The 13,260-nt window shown below is 47.7% G+C and overlaps 6 protein-coding genes across 6 annotated transcripts; 2 read left to right on the top strand and 4 right to left on the bottom strand.

Annotated features, from left to right (window-relative positions):
- Positions 1-2,385: 2,385 nt before the first annotated feature.
- PADG_06260 (uncharacterized protein) lies at positions 2,386-4,386 on the bottom strand (the record flags this gene model as incomplete). The annotated part of the gene is made up of 4 exons (XM_010763364.1): positions 2,386-2,433; positions 2,544-2,787; positions 2,869-3,279; positions 3,374-4,386. The coding sequence occupies 4 exons, from the start codon at positions 4,384-4,386 to the stop codon at positions 2,386-2,388; spliced, it is 1,716 nt and encodes a 571-aa protein (XP_010761666.1).
- Positions 4,387-5,112: 726 nt separating this feature from the next.
- Positions 5,113-5,898, top strand: PADG_06259 (uncharacterized protein; the record flags this gene model as incomplete). Its single annotated transcript, XM_010763526.1, has 2 exons — positions 5,113-5,289; positions 5,395-5,898. 2 exons carry the CDS (start codon positions 5,113-5,115, stop codon positions 5,896-5,898), a joined length of 681 nt encoding a protein of 226 aa, XP_010761828.1.
- A 1,660-nt stretch (positions 5,899-7,558) lies between these two features.
- Positions 7,559-8,031, bottom strand: PADG_12072 (uncharacterized protein; the record flags this gene model as incomplete). The annotated part of the gene is made up of 2 exons (XM_010763636.1): positions 7,559-7,791; positions 7,875-8,031. The coding sequence occupies 2 exons, from the start codon at positions 8,029-8,031 to the stop codon at positions 7,559-7,561; spliced, it is 390 nt and encodes a 129-aa protein (XP_010761938.1).
- A 144-nt stretch (positions 8,032-8,175) lies between these two features.
- PADG_12071 (uncharacterized protein) lies at positions 8,176-8,816 on the bottom strand (the record flags this gene model as incomplete). Its single annotated transcript, XM_010763635.1, has 2 exons — positions 8,176-8,467; positions 8,716-8,816. 2 exons carry the CDS (start codon positions 8,814-8,816, stop codon positions 8,176-8,178), a joined length of 393 nt encoding a protein of 130 aa, XP_010761937.1.
- A 396-nt stretch (positions 8,817-9,212) lies between these two features.
- On the bottom strand, positions 9,213-11,544 carry PADG_12070 (Atypical/ABC1/ABC1-A protein kinase; the record flags this gene model as incomplete). The annotated part of the gene is made up of 3 exons (XM_010763634.1): positions 9,213-10,315; positions 10,377-10,659; positions 10,720-11,544. 3 exons carry the CDS (start codon positions 11,542-11,544, stop codon positions 9,213-9,215), a joined length of 2,211 nt encoding a protein of 736 aa, XP_010761936.1.
- A 287-nt stretch (positions 11,545-11,831) lies between these two features.
- PADG_06257 (uncharacterized protein) lies at positions 11,832-12,839 on the top strand (the record flags this gene model as incomplete). Its single annotated transcript, XM_010763525.1, has 2 exons — positions 11,832-11,955; positions 12,058-12,839. 2 exons carry the CDS (start codon positions 11,832-11,834, stop codon positions 12,837-12,839), a joined length of 906 nt encoding a protein of 301 aa, XP_010761827.1.
- Positions 12,840-13,260: the final 421 nt, after the last annotated feature.

Below are 13,260 nucleotides of genomic sequence, written 5' to 3'. Positions count from 1 at the left end.
GGTCTGGGGGAGGGGGAGGGGGAGGGGGAGGGGGAGGGGGAGGGGGAGGGGGGGCGAGAGGGACGGTTGAGGATGAGTGGCTGGGAGAGAGGAAGAGTGGACGGACGTAGCTGAGCAATGAGTTAGGGAGTGGAGAGAGACAAGAGAGAATCAATAATCAATAATCAAATAGTCCCAAGCGGTAATGGATATGGATGTGGATATGATGTGGATATGGACGTAAATATGGATGTGGTAGATGCGGTGGATGGGGGGGATGTGGTGGATGTGGGTGTGGATGTGGGTGTGGATGTGGTTGTTGAGGATGTGGTTGTGGTTGTGGTTGTGGTTGTTGTGAAGTTGACGTTGCGAAGTTGAGATGTTTCTTTTGTCCCTTTCAGCCTCATCTCGCGGCGTCGTTTTTGTTTGTTTGTTGTATTCTTCTGCCTCCAGAAGAGTAGGGATGGTTGACTGTGGGAGAGAATACAAAGAGGTATCCGAGAAGAACAGAGTAAGAGTCAGTCCCCTCTCGACCAACTAAATAACCCACTACAGCTGCACAAATCTCCCAGCTTGTTTCTTCCTCTTTTTCCCTTCTTTTCGCTCTCGTCTCCTGTTTCAACCGCAGCAGAACGGAGACTGTGTTTCATCTGCCAGCCAATCACCGCTCCATCATGCGGGGCTGCTGTCTCAGAACATTTTTCAGGCGGAGACTATATGCCTAAGTGAGTTAGGGCAAGGGAGATTAGGGCCGCAAGGAGTCAAGAGGAAGAGGTTAATTAAGAGGGGATGGAGTGGAGGGTTTGAGAATCAACTAATGAAACTTGCTGCTAAAGTAAGTAACTAACTTATTAATGAGTAACTCGTTAACTTAACCGTTGCCTCAGGATGGGACATTGATGGAATAACGCCGTACTCCGTACAACATCTCGATATCCAAAAATAACATCCAAACCTATCCATGAATGAAAGTGTGAATATGACTGCGAATGTGTGCCCTCTAGGTTTAGCTCTGATTCCCCATCTAGCTATATTTGAACCAAATATACTCGACAATAGATGGAGCGGTTAAGATAGAGAGCAACCACAATGCGAGGTAACTAACCACTTTGAATATGCTGTTTTTCACTCCGAGATGCACTCTCAAACATCATCGGTTCTTCGATGCCAAATGCCAAATTCCTCCACCTCATCAACAGGCAATAGAGTTTGCACCTGGAAGTCCAGTAATCAGTGGAATTATATAACCTTACGGGAGATGCCAACCCCGGAAATTGCCGCCTGTGTCAGTTGCCAGACTCTGGGTGCATCCTGACACATTAATCAACGCGTTTATATTTACGTAAATCTCTCTCTGGTTGTTAAGCACGAGTCTTTCAACTACGATTTTATTTTATTGATTTTGTTTTATTTTACCTCACTTTATTTTGTCCTTTTTTGCTCCACAAACCATATCCTTCAGCCGACGTTGTGGCCATCTTCAACGATTGGCAACAACGTCGACAAAAACCATGCCAGTCAAAGTCCCTAAAATATTAAACCCAACCCCCAGCGAACAATCTCTTATATAAAACCCCCCCACATCAAGGTATGAAGAAGTAAGGATCGCCAAGACTGTTGGGTTTAGTACTGCATGCCATTTCTCATCCATCCTATGTTGGAACCTTGGTCAACCCGCTAACCCTTCAAGCAGCAAGAAAATTGAGGTGAAGTGCGGGGGCCCAGTATATTCCATGCAACAGAGATCTCCCGGGTGATAAATATACGACCGTCTGATTGTTTTCAAGTAATTAGCTAGCTGGACAGGATAGAAGCACAGTTCAGTCCTCTTTTACCAGCGGAAGAAGACAACCCCGCCTTCTCCACTTTGATGCCACCCAGCCGTCTGGGCCTGTACGTGCACCCAAGGGTTGTCAAAGCTAATTAACTTCGTGTGAACAATATCACATAACTAATTTACCCACTTTGTGTCAGAAGAATAATGTTGATGAATCTGCAGGAAAATTTTTTTTTTTTTCTCTCTACTCCGTTTGATTAGCTCATAGACTAGTTCATGCTCACACCCATTAGTTAACTGAACTAGAAAATGACCTTTTTCAGTATTAATATTCGTCTTTCCCCCATCCACCAAACCCAACTGACCATCCTGGAAGAGGCAAGAGACAAAGAATCCATGAAGGAGAAGACAACCAAATCATCCATGTGCAGAGGGGAAAAGATGCACAGCAACAGCTGCCAGATGATCGTAATTCCCAACCCTGAACCTCATGAATAATAGAAAAGAAATTAAATACCGAACGTCAAAACTATTAATGGCCAAATCGTCACGGGCGAAAAAGAGAACCGAAGAACACTCGGGGAATATCAACCCGGAAAATGAAAAGAGTAGATCTATAAGCTCCAAGCCTATCCCGTAACATCCGCTGTCGGCTTATACACAATGGTGGTCACACACTATCCCCACGTTAGCATATCATATAGACGGGGAAGGGAAAAGAGCAGCCCGCAAAGGGCGGAAATGGGGTAGACAAAGACATTGAAACAGCAAATACACACACACACACCTTTGTCTTATACCTCGTTGTAACACTCGTCGCCAAAACCCCGTTCTTGATACTGCTAGTCGCCAAATGATTCAACACCGTATGATTCGGCACGTTCAACACGCTACTGTCATCCTTCATCGGTGTCGCGCTATTCAATATCGACCGCCCAAGTAACAGTGGCAGCATGGGCGGCGTGGGTGCATCCCGAACCACATTTGCCGCTTGCTGGTATCGTGCGCTTCCACTTCCATCAGCGCCTCCGCTATGCTCTCCACCATCCTGATGCCCATTACCATTACCATTACCATTACCATTACCATCCTCATCCCCCTCCTCATCATACCCATCAATATCAGTTAGGAACGGCGGTATCAGCGCCCGAAAGTCACCAAGGGGTATCTCTTCCTCCGGGGCCTGTCGTTGTTGTTGTCGTCGCCGCTGTCGTTGGTCACGCTCGTCGCTCTCCGAGTCCTGGTCCGGATGTATCTCGAGCGTGTCTGGGAGGACCTGTGGGGGGTACAGCCCTGGCGGGATTGTGTATTTGGGAGACTTTTCGCGGTCACTTTCGCGGCGCTGGCGGGGAAGTTCTTCGAGTTCCGGTGTGACTTCGATGTAGTTTACGAGGTGGTTTGTGAAGTCGACAGCTGTTGGGAGTAGGTCAGATGTGTTCATAATGCCGTCTACGATAAATTTAAGGTGATGGGTGCCTGGGCGTAGTTGGAGGGTGGCTGTCTGTAGGTTTGGTTCAGTTTCACTAGAAGATATGTCTGTTAGTATTTGTATAATAATGCCAGTAACTGGAACAATGAACTGTAGTTGAAACAATGAAAGAGAAGAAAAAGACACACCTCTTCTGCAATCTGAACTTCCGCTCCCAGTTCACAAAAGTTCCTGTAACATACACCTTCTCCCCTCCTCCCCGCCACTCAATCGTCGTCGGCACTGCCTTGTTCACCCCGGCCCCTCCAACCCCCATACCCATTCCCATGCCCATAACCCCCTCTTCTCCAACATCCATGACCCCAACCTCCCCCTCTAACTCATCAACCATTTCCTCCTCCTCATCCCCCAATCCCAATCCCAGTCCAGAGCCAACCGAATCTTTCTCGCCTGTCTTCCCCTTATCAACCAACACAGGCACAGCACCGGCCAACGACGATGGCGCTATAATTGGTGATCCAGGCGCCGTTGTCGCATCGCCAATTGGCAGTGGCAGTCGCGGTGGGCGGGAGAGGTGTGCCGAGGCCCCGTAGTAGCCATGTTGCATTGGACCCGATGGTTCGATGATGGGGTATTGGTCGTTGCGTTGCTGGTTGTGGTGGTAGGCCCTTCTGTTGTAGTTATAGTTGTTGTTGGCAGGGACGCGGACGGCCTTGGTCTTGGCCTTGCCAAGTTCTGGAGAGGTTTCTCTAGGACGAGCAGGGTGGGTGTGCTGGCCGCTGTCGCTGCGGGTATATCCGCGATTGTGCCGGTCGTTGTTGTCTCTGTAGAAACGTCGAGCATTTCTTTGTTGCTGCTGCTGCTGTTCACTTTGTTGTTGACTATGATAAGTGTCGCATCTCGAGGATTCGGATAGGATACGGGATTGTTGTAGCCATTGTGGGACTGGAGGTTGTTGTCGATGCGGGACAGGGTGGCCAGTGGCGCTTTCGTGGGAAGCGGAGGGATCAGCAGCGGTGGACTTGCTACCTGTGCCTGTGGTGCCGGAGAGGGCATGGATAGAGGAGCGACGGTTGACACGCTTGCCACTGGGAGCACTGGAAAGGGATCCTGCGGTTGAGTAGTTGCTTGTGTTAGTGGTGGCGGTGGTATTCGTCGAGTCTGCCCCGCCAGAAGGGGGTTTGGACGGGGTGTTCCCCATTGCGGGGGCGGGCAGGTGGTTGTGTTTGCTACGTTCGATGAATCATATAGACGTTGATTTATGAACCACCCTGGGGGGATTAATGCCCATTAGGGACCCGAGTTGATCTATGGCTAATAATTTGTCGATGTTGACGTTGAGGCTGTCGTTGAATAGAGTTGACTGGTCGTTGGTGACTGTTCGATTGCACATCAGGAGACACGTGATCCCGAGTCCTTATCAGATGGACTTCCCAAATCGGGAAACCGCGGCTGATTAACTAGGATTAGATCACTGCTGACATCATCTTCATTCCTCCTCATCCTCACACTTCCGTTCAGATAGAGCAGGTTGCTATAATCACTGCTTCATGTATAGGTATCTATATCCTATGTGTATACATGTCAATATTATGATTGAATGATTGCACACATGATGTCACTCTTCCAGTTCCCTTTCAATCTTATTTACACTCTGTGTCATTCAACTGGGGAATAGATACTGCAATACAACCCCCATTCTATCTCACTTAGTTGGTTCAACCGATCATCCAGTCCCCCGCAAATCCAGTCTGGTTGCCAACTTTGTAGGGTTAACTACAGGAAACTACGTACATGTGGATGTATACGCATTCATTCCCGGCGCTACGCAAGCCGATTTGAATCGTCATTTGAAAGTAAAACGCTTCATACCCTACAGTAATATTACAACAAAAGCAATAAAGGGACAGAGAAAAAGGCTTCAAACATGACATGGGCAACAGCCTTCACTGCTACGGCGTACTACATCGCCTACCCCCTCACCCTCCAAGCCAATTTCCTGCTGGTCGTATTGAAGACCGTCGCCGCTCCTTGGATATATGTGGGACTCTATATGTTACATATCTTCATTATATCACCCGTTCGCTTCCTGCTGAAGTTCGAGGTAAATACTTGCATCCTATGCTCCCCACTTCCAGTTACTCCATAGAGCGGGAAATAATCAACGTCAAATGAAACAATATACATGATTAACTAACCCAAGTTCCAGCCCCTATACATCTTCCTCAGCATTGCTAGCGTTCTAGGGATTTCCACGGGAATATTCTTGCATTTCATATCTAGGTATATGCAGCAAGTACTTGGCATCAGTTCTAAAAGTGGTGGGAAGGATATTCAGGATCTAAGCTACCACGCCAAGACTGAGAGGGCTGGTGACAGTTATTTAATCCACCCGAATTTGAGCATCAACGATGGCAAGGATGATTTAAGATCCATGAGGGAATGGGATGCAGCGGAAGTTGAGGCCCAAAGTGGTAATACGGATACGTCTGGTTTGTATTCGAAGACGAGGATGGGGAGTATGCGGCGTATACCCGCGATGAAGCAAGAGTGGGTGGATATCTACCCGGCAAATGTATTGGGGTCTGTAAAGTGGAAGGGGAAGGCTATGTATGGGAATGGAGGAGATGAACTTGCGATGAAGCCCGAGGGAAGGAGAGAGAACCTTTTATCGACGATGATTTTCGAAGAAGACGATAGCGAGAATGATTAGGGTGATTGGGGGTAGGCGTTATTGGCATTATGTGTGCGTTTGTTTTGGATGTTCTTCAGGCTGTTTCATATTACTACTCCCTGTAATTATAAATTATGCCCTCCATTTCTTCATGCATATAGCTAGTAAACATTCTCTATAAATATATAATTTACGATAGCCTCCGAACGCGTGTTGGTATAACAGCAGGCAACAGATACTCCATGTACCTTGATATGCGAAGCAAACGAGCCATTGCAATGGGTATTTGGACGTGAAAAAGAACGACCTCAGAAATGAAAATACCAAACTCACACGTACGCCCCGATTACAGATCCATTACTTGGAGTCGCCTTACCGCAATCAAAGCATGATACCCGCGTTTGCTAAGGGCCTTAATCCCCATCTCACCTCCTTCCCGAAACCATCTCACCAACCGCTTCCGCAGCAGTCATAAGCAGATTACTCGCCACCTCCTGACCATTTGCATGCTCTTTACCCAGCCGGCCCGCCACCGTCAGAGCCATAAAGATATACCACCCAACAAAGGGGTGTTGGTTTTCATGTTGCCAGTGACCAGCCCCATTGTCTTTTCATTGCGATGGGCCCGCACTTTCATTCACGTGGAGAAGGACCTTCCAGCAAAACTGGTCGAGAGCCATGTAGTCCAAATTCAGCTTCAGGCCTTCGCAGCAAATGACACGGAGGCTTTCTAGAAGTTTGATGGGAGGAATTTCCCACAGCCACCATGTCCCCCTTCACAACTGCTATCGGGCCTTTTGTTGGTCTTTTTCGCAGTACGTTTATCACTGCCTTGTAAACACCATAGACCAGCAGCAGAATTCTCCTTTATCTCCCAATTGGAGTTTTCAGGTAATTTTCCAAGGTCTTATTCCGTGAATTCCGCCTTTTCCGAACCCGAATCGCAATGCTGGTCTGCGAACTTCATCGATACAGTTGCTTTGTGCCCCATGATTTTGGGCAGGATTTCCGATTTTGTTAACAAGCCAAGGAATTTAGCGCAAGCGATGCAGTAGACAATCCCATATTATGCACGAAGGGTTTGTGATAGTCCTCCGGCTTGCATGGTGCAATCACCAGCAAAGATCTCATCATGTTAACTCATGATAATTTCCATATCCTTCCAATGATATTTGTTGACCTTTTCTTTGCAAATCGCATTGTACAAATGCACCACATAAGATAGAATTCCATACGGTTGCACATCGATACTGCACCGCAGATATAGTTTTCTCAAGAGCTTACGAAACCACTCAATGCTGGATAATTCCACAAAGTTCTCAAGTACCTTGTCGTTCTGCTTCCCCATCCGTTGGTTCTGAGAGAAGTATGGAATTTCAGATTCTCCTTTACCGAGGCTTGCATTGTCAGTGCAGAAACAGTGAGGTCGTTGAATCCTTTCTGTATGTCAAGTCGAAGGACATGGTGGATATCTAGGTAAACTTGGGCTGCAAAAATAAGCCAGGCCGGGATTTCCTGCTTCTCGAACATCACCCTCAGGCCACACATGAATTCATCTTCCCATGGCTGAAGAGGGCATGTTCGAGTAAAATTAAGAAATTCAGGCAATATCTCTAGAAATATGATCTTGTCTTCATTGAACTTGTCCCTGACGCTCTTTTTAGATCGGTTGATAGCGCGATCGTAGGTACCAAAAGATTTAGGCTTGTATTGCAGCACGTTGTCTGGTTGAACTATGGCGCCTAACGACCTCGACGCCAAATATGTCGGGTACAGACATTGCTCGGCCTTGGTTGTAGACGTGGAAGTTCATCTCGTCAACTGGCTGTTCGTGAAAACCCGGGCGCTCGTCGCGCTCCTTATAATAGGCAGCGTACGTGGCGTTTATAAACTTTCCGAATCTGCCATATTTGTCGAGGAGATTCTGGATATCTTCAAACATCCGCTTCGCCAAGTCAATCGCCGCGTTTGCCACAAGAGAAGCACATAGTAGATGGAAAATTCTATGTTTATACCCCGGCTCAGGAACTGCTCCTCAACCTCAAGCTTGTCGAATTTGTTGGCAAGTCCGTAGGCTAATGGCGTTGACTGTCCCGAAAGAGGTTCTGTTATAGGATCCTTGATTTGATTTCGCGAAAATTGCGGACGTAGAAGCTTCTGAATATGTTCCATTCTATGATCTCAATGAAATATTAACAGCCGTCATTTGAAGCTTTTTGATACTGGAACCACAGAGGAGAGATCTTTACCATGATCCCGTCACGTAGAAATGGCCGGTTCAAGAACAGTTACGAAACTCTCTGAAACAATGACAGGCTATCTGGTTGCAGCAGCAACATATGCTGCTAGGCTGACAAATTCTTTAGCCGCAATGGTGAACGTCGGCAGCTTGAAGGCTCCAGGGGTCGAGAGTGTTACGCCAGTATCATCGGCAGTTGCACGGGCTTGCTTTCGTGTTTTGCCCTTCAACCGTTGTGAGGACTGCTGCTGGTGAGTCTGGCATTTCGGACTTAAGGTCAGCAGGTCGACTGGAAAGCCGCATTTTCTTGCTGTTGTTGCAAGCCATGAAGCCACCGCGTCGGTGTCTGCTCTATATTGCAGATAGCTTCTAGAAAGGAAATCGGAGAGCATTGCCTCGCTTAGTACCCGGGAAAAACTCTCCAGTTAATACCCCTGCAACCCTAAGCTAGGTAACAAGGAACCTGCAATGAAAAAGCAAGAAAGTTGGGGTTAATGGATGGAGTGGGAGGGGGTTCTGTGAGGATTAAGGTGACTGAGTGAGTTTGGGGTTGAAGCTCAATAGAAGTAGAAACCCACCCCTTTCCCAACCTGCAACAGGACGAAACCACTGCGTACACGCCTGTGGTGTCTGAGGTATCTAGCCCATCAGTATTTAATGCGTATTCCAGTACTTGCTGAGATAGGGTATTCGTTTCCACAGCAGCAAGGGACTCCATCTTGGTTAGGGATTTGAAAGATCGACTCAGAACAATGATGGATGGATGATGGGGAGAGCTTACCAACTAACTAACCGTGGGGAGGCCGAGACATTGCAGGGAATAGACAGCGCAGATATGATATTCGTTTGAGAGGGCATTGAGAATTATCTATGAACTTTTTGTACAAGAGCAGTAAATCCGCTGTGGACGGAGGATGACCAGTACTCGTAATGTATGGATGCGGATATTGTATGACACAAGTGGATAAAATAAAGCAAACAAATCAGCCCAGAATATCTATCTATATGATACAGTAAATGTAGAACTTCACGAATAAAATTGTGAAATATACATACACACTATTCACACAACCCCTTTCTCAAACCATCAACCATCTCCACTTCCGCCACGCCCTTAATCTCCATCATCAACCCACTCCACTTTCTCCAACGCATTCTCAAACAACTCCTTGCACCGCACCCTACTCCCAAGCCTAGCACAAAGCAAAAACGCCCCACTAAGCTTCCGATGCAAGCTATACGTCTCCTCCGGAGGTGGAGCCAGCCTCTCCCGCAACATCAGCGGAATCATCTCGCGCACGCGGTCCGTAATCGTCTGGTCACTAAAATCATAGACATCAGGGGATGAGGCCATGAACGGCTCTGAGAGCGTGAGAATGGACGTGATATGCGCATTGACCATAGCTGCTGATTCAAAACCGGTCAGATAGCCCAGCTTGATTGAGAGGTCGCGGCAGGTTTCGCGGTCGTTGCGGGATGCGGCCTGCAGGATGCGGAGGTAGGTGGAGATGAATGAGGCGGGGAAGTCGCGCGAAGCGCCAAAGTCGAGGAGCTCTAATTTGTTGGTGGACGCGTTGTAAAGGAAATTTGTCCAATTTGGATCCGTTTGCATGAAGCGGAATTCGCAGATTTCTCGTAGTGAGAGACGAAGGATCTGTGTGCCGATCCAGTCTCGCTGGGCTTGTGTGAAGTTTTGTGCGCGGGTGACGGGGATGCCTTCGAGGTATTCCATGGTGAGAACTTGTTTGCCAGAAGCGGAGGGGATAATTGCGGGAATAATAAAGGTGGTTGTGTCGTCTTGAAGTAGGTTTCGGAATCGTTGGCCGCACTCGGCTTCTCTGATGTAGTCGCATTCCCAGGCTAGTTCTGTTCGGGCGTTGGCTATAGTTTTGTCCAGAAATAGTCCTTTGGGTAAGAGACGTGAGGCTGTGAGAAGAATTGAGAGATTGTTAAGGTCGGAGTCGATCGAGTCTGCCACTCCTGGATATTGAATTTTGACGGCGACTGGTTTGCCCGTCTCTTTGAGCACTGCCCTATGCACCTGTCCTATAGAAGCAGCCGCCATAGGAAGTTCGTCAAACGAATCAAACAAATCCCGCCAATTCTCACCCAGGTTGTCGACAAGCACCCGGTCTCTCTGTTTCATGGGCATATAATTTGCTTTATCTTGCACACGCTGCAGAACTTCGTGGATAGCTGGAGGGAGCATTTTCGCATCTAGAGGGATCATCAAAATGTGCCTTCTATTAAAGCTATATTTTTCAAACGCAGTGCTCACCTTGGAAACTCATCATTTGCCCTAGCTTAAGAGCTGCACCCCTCATCTTAGATAACTTAGCGACGAGACGCTCCACGTTCTCTGGACTGAACAGCAACGAGCCACTGCCAGAGTCGTCCCCGAAAGTAGCTTGACGGATGCTTTGTCCAACGATTCCCAATGCCATCGAAGTGGCTAGTCCGCCGTATTCCCAAAATCTCCCTAAACGTGTCGAAGGGACCGGTGATTCAACCATTCTGTATGCAGAGGTTGCTGACTTTTCGCGGATCTTTTCACATTCTATCTGGGATACAAAGTAAGTAAAAACACTACAGATAAGGATCAAAACGAAGTAAAAACGTACTTGTGGAATTCCAGGGTCATTCGAAAGGTCACCATCCGGTGTTTTTACGCTATCCTTGGCGGCACCAGGAGCTGTGAGAGGTTCGGAAAGAGCTGGTGATGCTGTAGGTTGGGAAGTTGATGTATTTAATCTATCGTACAATGGCGACGGACGGGAGACGGACGCTCTATTAACTTGAGAAAACTCTTTATTATGTTGTTTTTCATTGTATCCCTCCCTTTTCGTCAGTACGCTTGAAACCCTTGGGCTTCGAAAGAGCTGCTGTATCACCGCCTCCGAAGGTTCATCGCTAGAATCGGTGGTCATTGAGCTATCAACGCTCTGACTAGTAATATTTTCAGATAGCCTAGTCGGTTTAGATGCTTGTTGCGATTCAATGGGCTGCTGTAAACCCCCAGCAGCACCTTTCACCTGATTTTGATGTGATCCCTCACTTTCTTGTGTGTTTAATTCCCGTTGATTGGATTTACTGGCTACATTCTCTGCCCCTTTTTTTATATCAGCCTGTTCCACATTCTCCCCACTATCGTCTTTATGAACCCCAACCTTCACATCTCTCCGTCCATGCTGACTATCACCATTCCGTTCGGCGGAACCAGACGAACCGGTCCGGGGCGGCTGAGACTCTTCAAATTTGCGTGCTAGTTCCGAGGCCGCCTGAAGCGCAAGGGCAATGCGATCAAGTTGTACTTTAGCCTCCTTGGTTAGGGAAGATGTGCGAATATGAAGATCTAGCTGCCGTCTCTGAAGCGCAATGTGCTTGCTAGCCACCGAGCGGGAAGCATTAAGGAATATGAGAGCGTCGAGTAGACGCCGTCCGGACATAGCAATGTGAACAAATAGCAACTTATAAAATATTTACCGTAACAACCGCATTGTGGATGTTTAATATGCAGCTATCACAAAACAATTTGACGTTCTGGGTTATTCATAGTAGATTGATTGATTGATTGATTGAGCGTGACAAGCTGTAAAATATTTTGTGAGGAAACAATTTAGTTAACTAATTAATGGCGGTCTAAGACGGCAATAACTAGTTGTAAATGGAAGGTTATCGTCAACGTCATCTCAATCTGATACATCGACATGCAGCTTTGACAGGACAATGATGCATGTCAATGACTATCAGCATTCAAGAAGAGGTAGATAGACTCGAATGCCAACTCAAGGATGCCAAGCAGCGGCTAGATGAAGCCAATGGATTTCCAACCCCAGCGCGCAGCTCAAGTCAACCAGGTACGGACGAATAATCCGTAAACTTCTCCTATCTCTTTTATCATTAGAATGAGAGCAATATTGAAACGGTACAAAATGACATCCCATGCTAACATAACATAGCCATCCCGCCTCTCACAATCCCGCACTCCCTCCTCCTTCTCTCCGACTCTGCCCTCCCGCTGGGATCCTTCGCCTATTCCAGCGGCCTAGAGTCCTTCCTCGCCCACACAAAACTCCAAAGCCAACAACGCAATACAACCCCGTCGCCCTTCTCCACAACCTCCTTCCACCAATTTCTCTCCCTCTCCCTCTCCTCCATCGCCAGCACAACCCTCCCTTACCTCCTAGCTGCACACCGAGACCCGCTCCAGCTTCAGACTCTCGACAACGACCTCGACGCCTCAACCACCTGCACCGTCGCACGCCGCGCAAGCGTAGCGCAAGGCCTGGCGCTACTAGGTGTCTGGGAGCGCTCCTTTCGCGACTCCCACACAACCACATCAACAAGTCCGAAAGCGCAAGCAGCCGCCCACGCCGCCCTGAATGACTTTTCCACGGCTTTGAAAACCTTCACCACCAACACCAACGACCAACTAAATGGCCACCTCCCGCCTCTGTGGGCTGTCGTCTGCGTCGCGATGGACATCGACATAACTTCCACAGCATATGTATACATGCTCAACCATGCAAAGGCGGTGCTAAGCGCCGCCGTGCGCGCATCAGTGATGGGACCTTATCAGGCGCAGGGGTTGTTAGCGAGTCGGTGGCTGCAGGAGGTGATTGAGCACCGGTTACAGGGTCAATGGAATGTAAGACCCGAAGAAGCGGGGCAAGTTGTGCCACTTGTGGATCTGTGGGTGGGGAGGCATGAGTTGCTTTATAGTCGTATATTTAATTCGTGATGCAGTTGGCGAGACGGTGTGTGAAAAGTGGTTGGAGGGATGCTATAATTTAGGGATGTTCAACGAAGCCTTCTCTTGACCGTATTTGGAGATTTACACATTGGGCTATTTGGGCAAGGGAGTGTGACTGAAATCTCTTCTTGTTTCCTACTTTGAAGTATATACATGCCGTCGAAGGTCCCTGGTGGTATTGTTAAAAGCCAGTCCTCTGGCAAATGAGGAATCTACCTAGCTACATACCGCTGTATACAAATCTCATTGGCTATCACAGGGGGCAAACGCGTAAATCGAAAGCAAAGAACATAAACGACAACAGCTATAGTACTATAGTCGGCGAACAAATAAATAAATCCAGTCCAACCATCCATCGACACTATAATAAGATATTTAGTGAAATGTTCAAAAAAAAAATTGTGGGGAA

Source organism: Paracoccidioides brasiliensis, assembly GCF_000150735.1.
Source record: "Paracoccidioides brasiliensis Pb18 unplaced genomic scaffold supercont2.8, whole genome shotgun sequence".
Lineage (NCBI taxonomy): Eukaryota > Fungi > Ascomycota > Eurotiomycetes > Onygenales > Ajellomycetaceae > Paracoccidioides > Paracoccidioides brasiliensis.
Note: the sequence above shows the minus strand (reverse complement) of the source record. Positions and strands in the feature narration are given on the sequence as shown.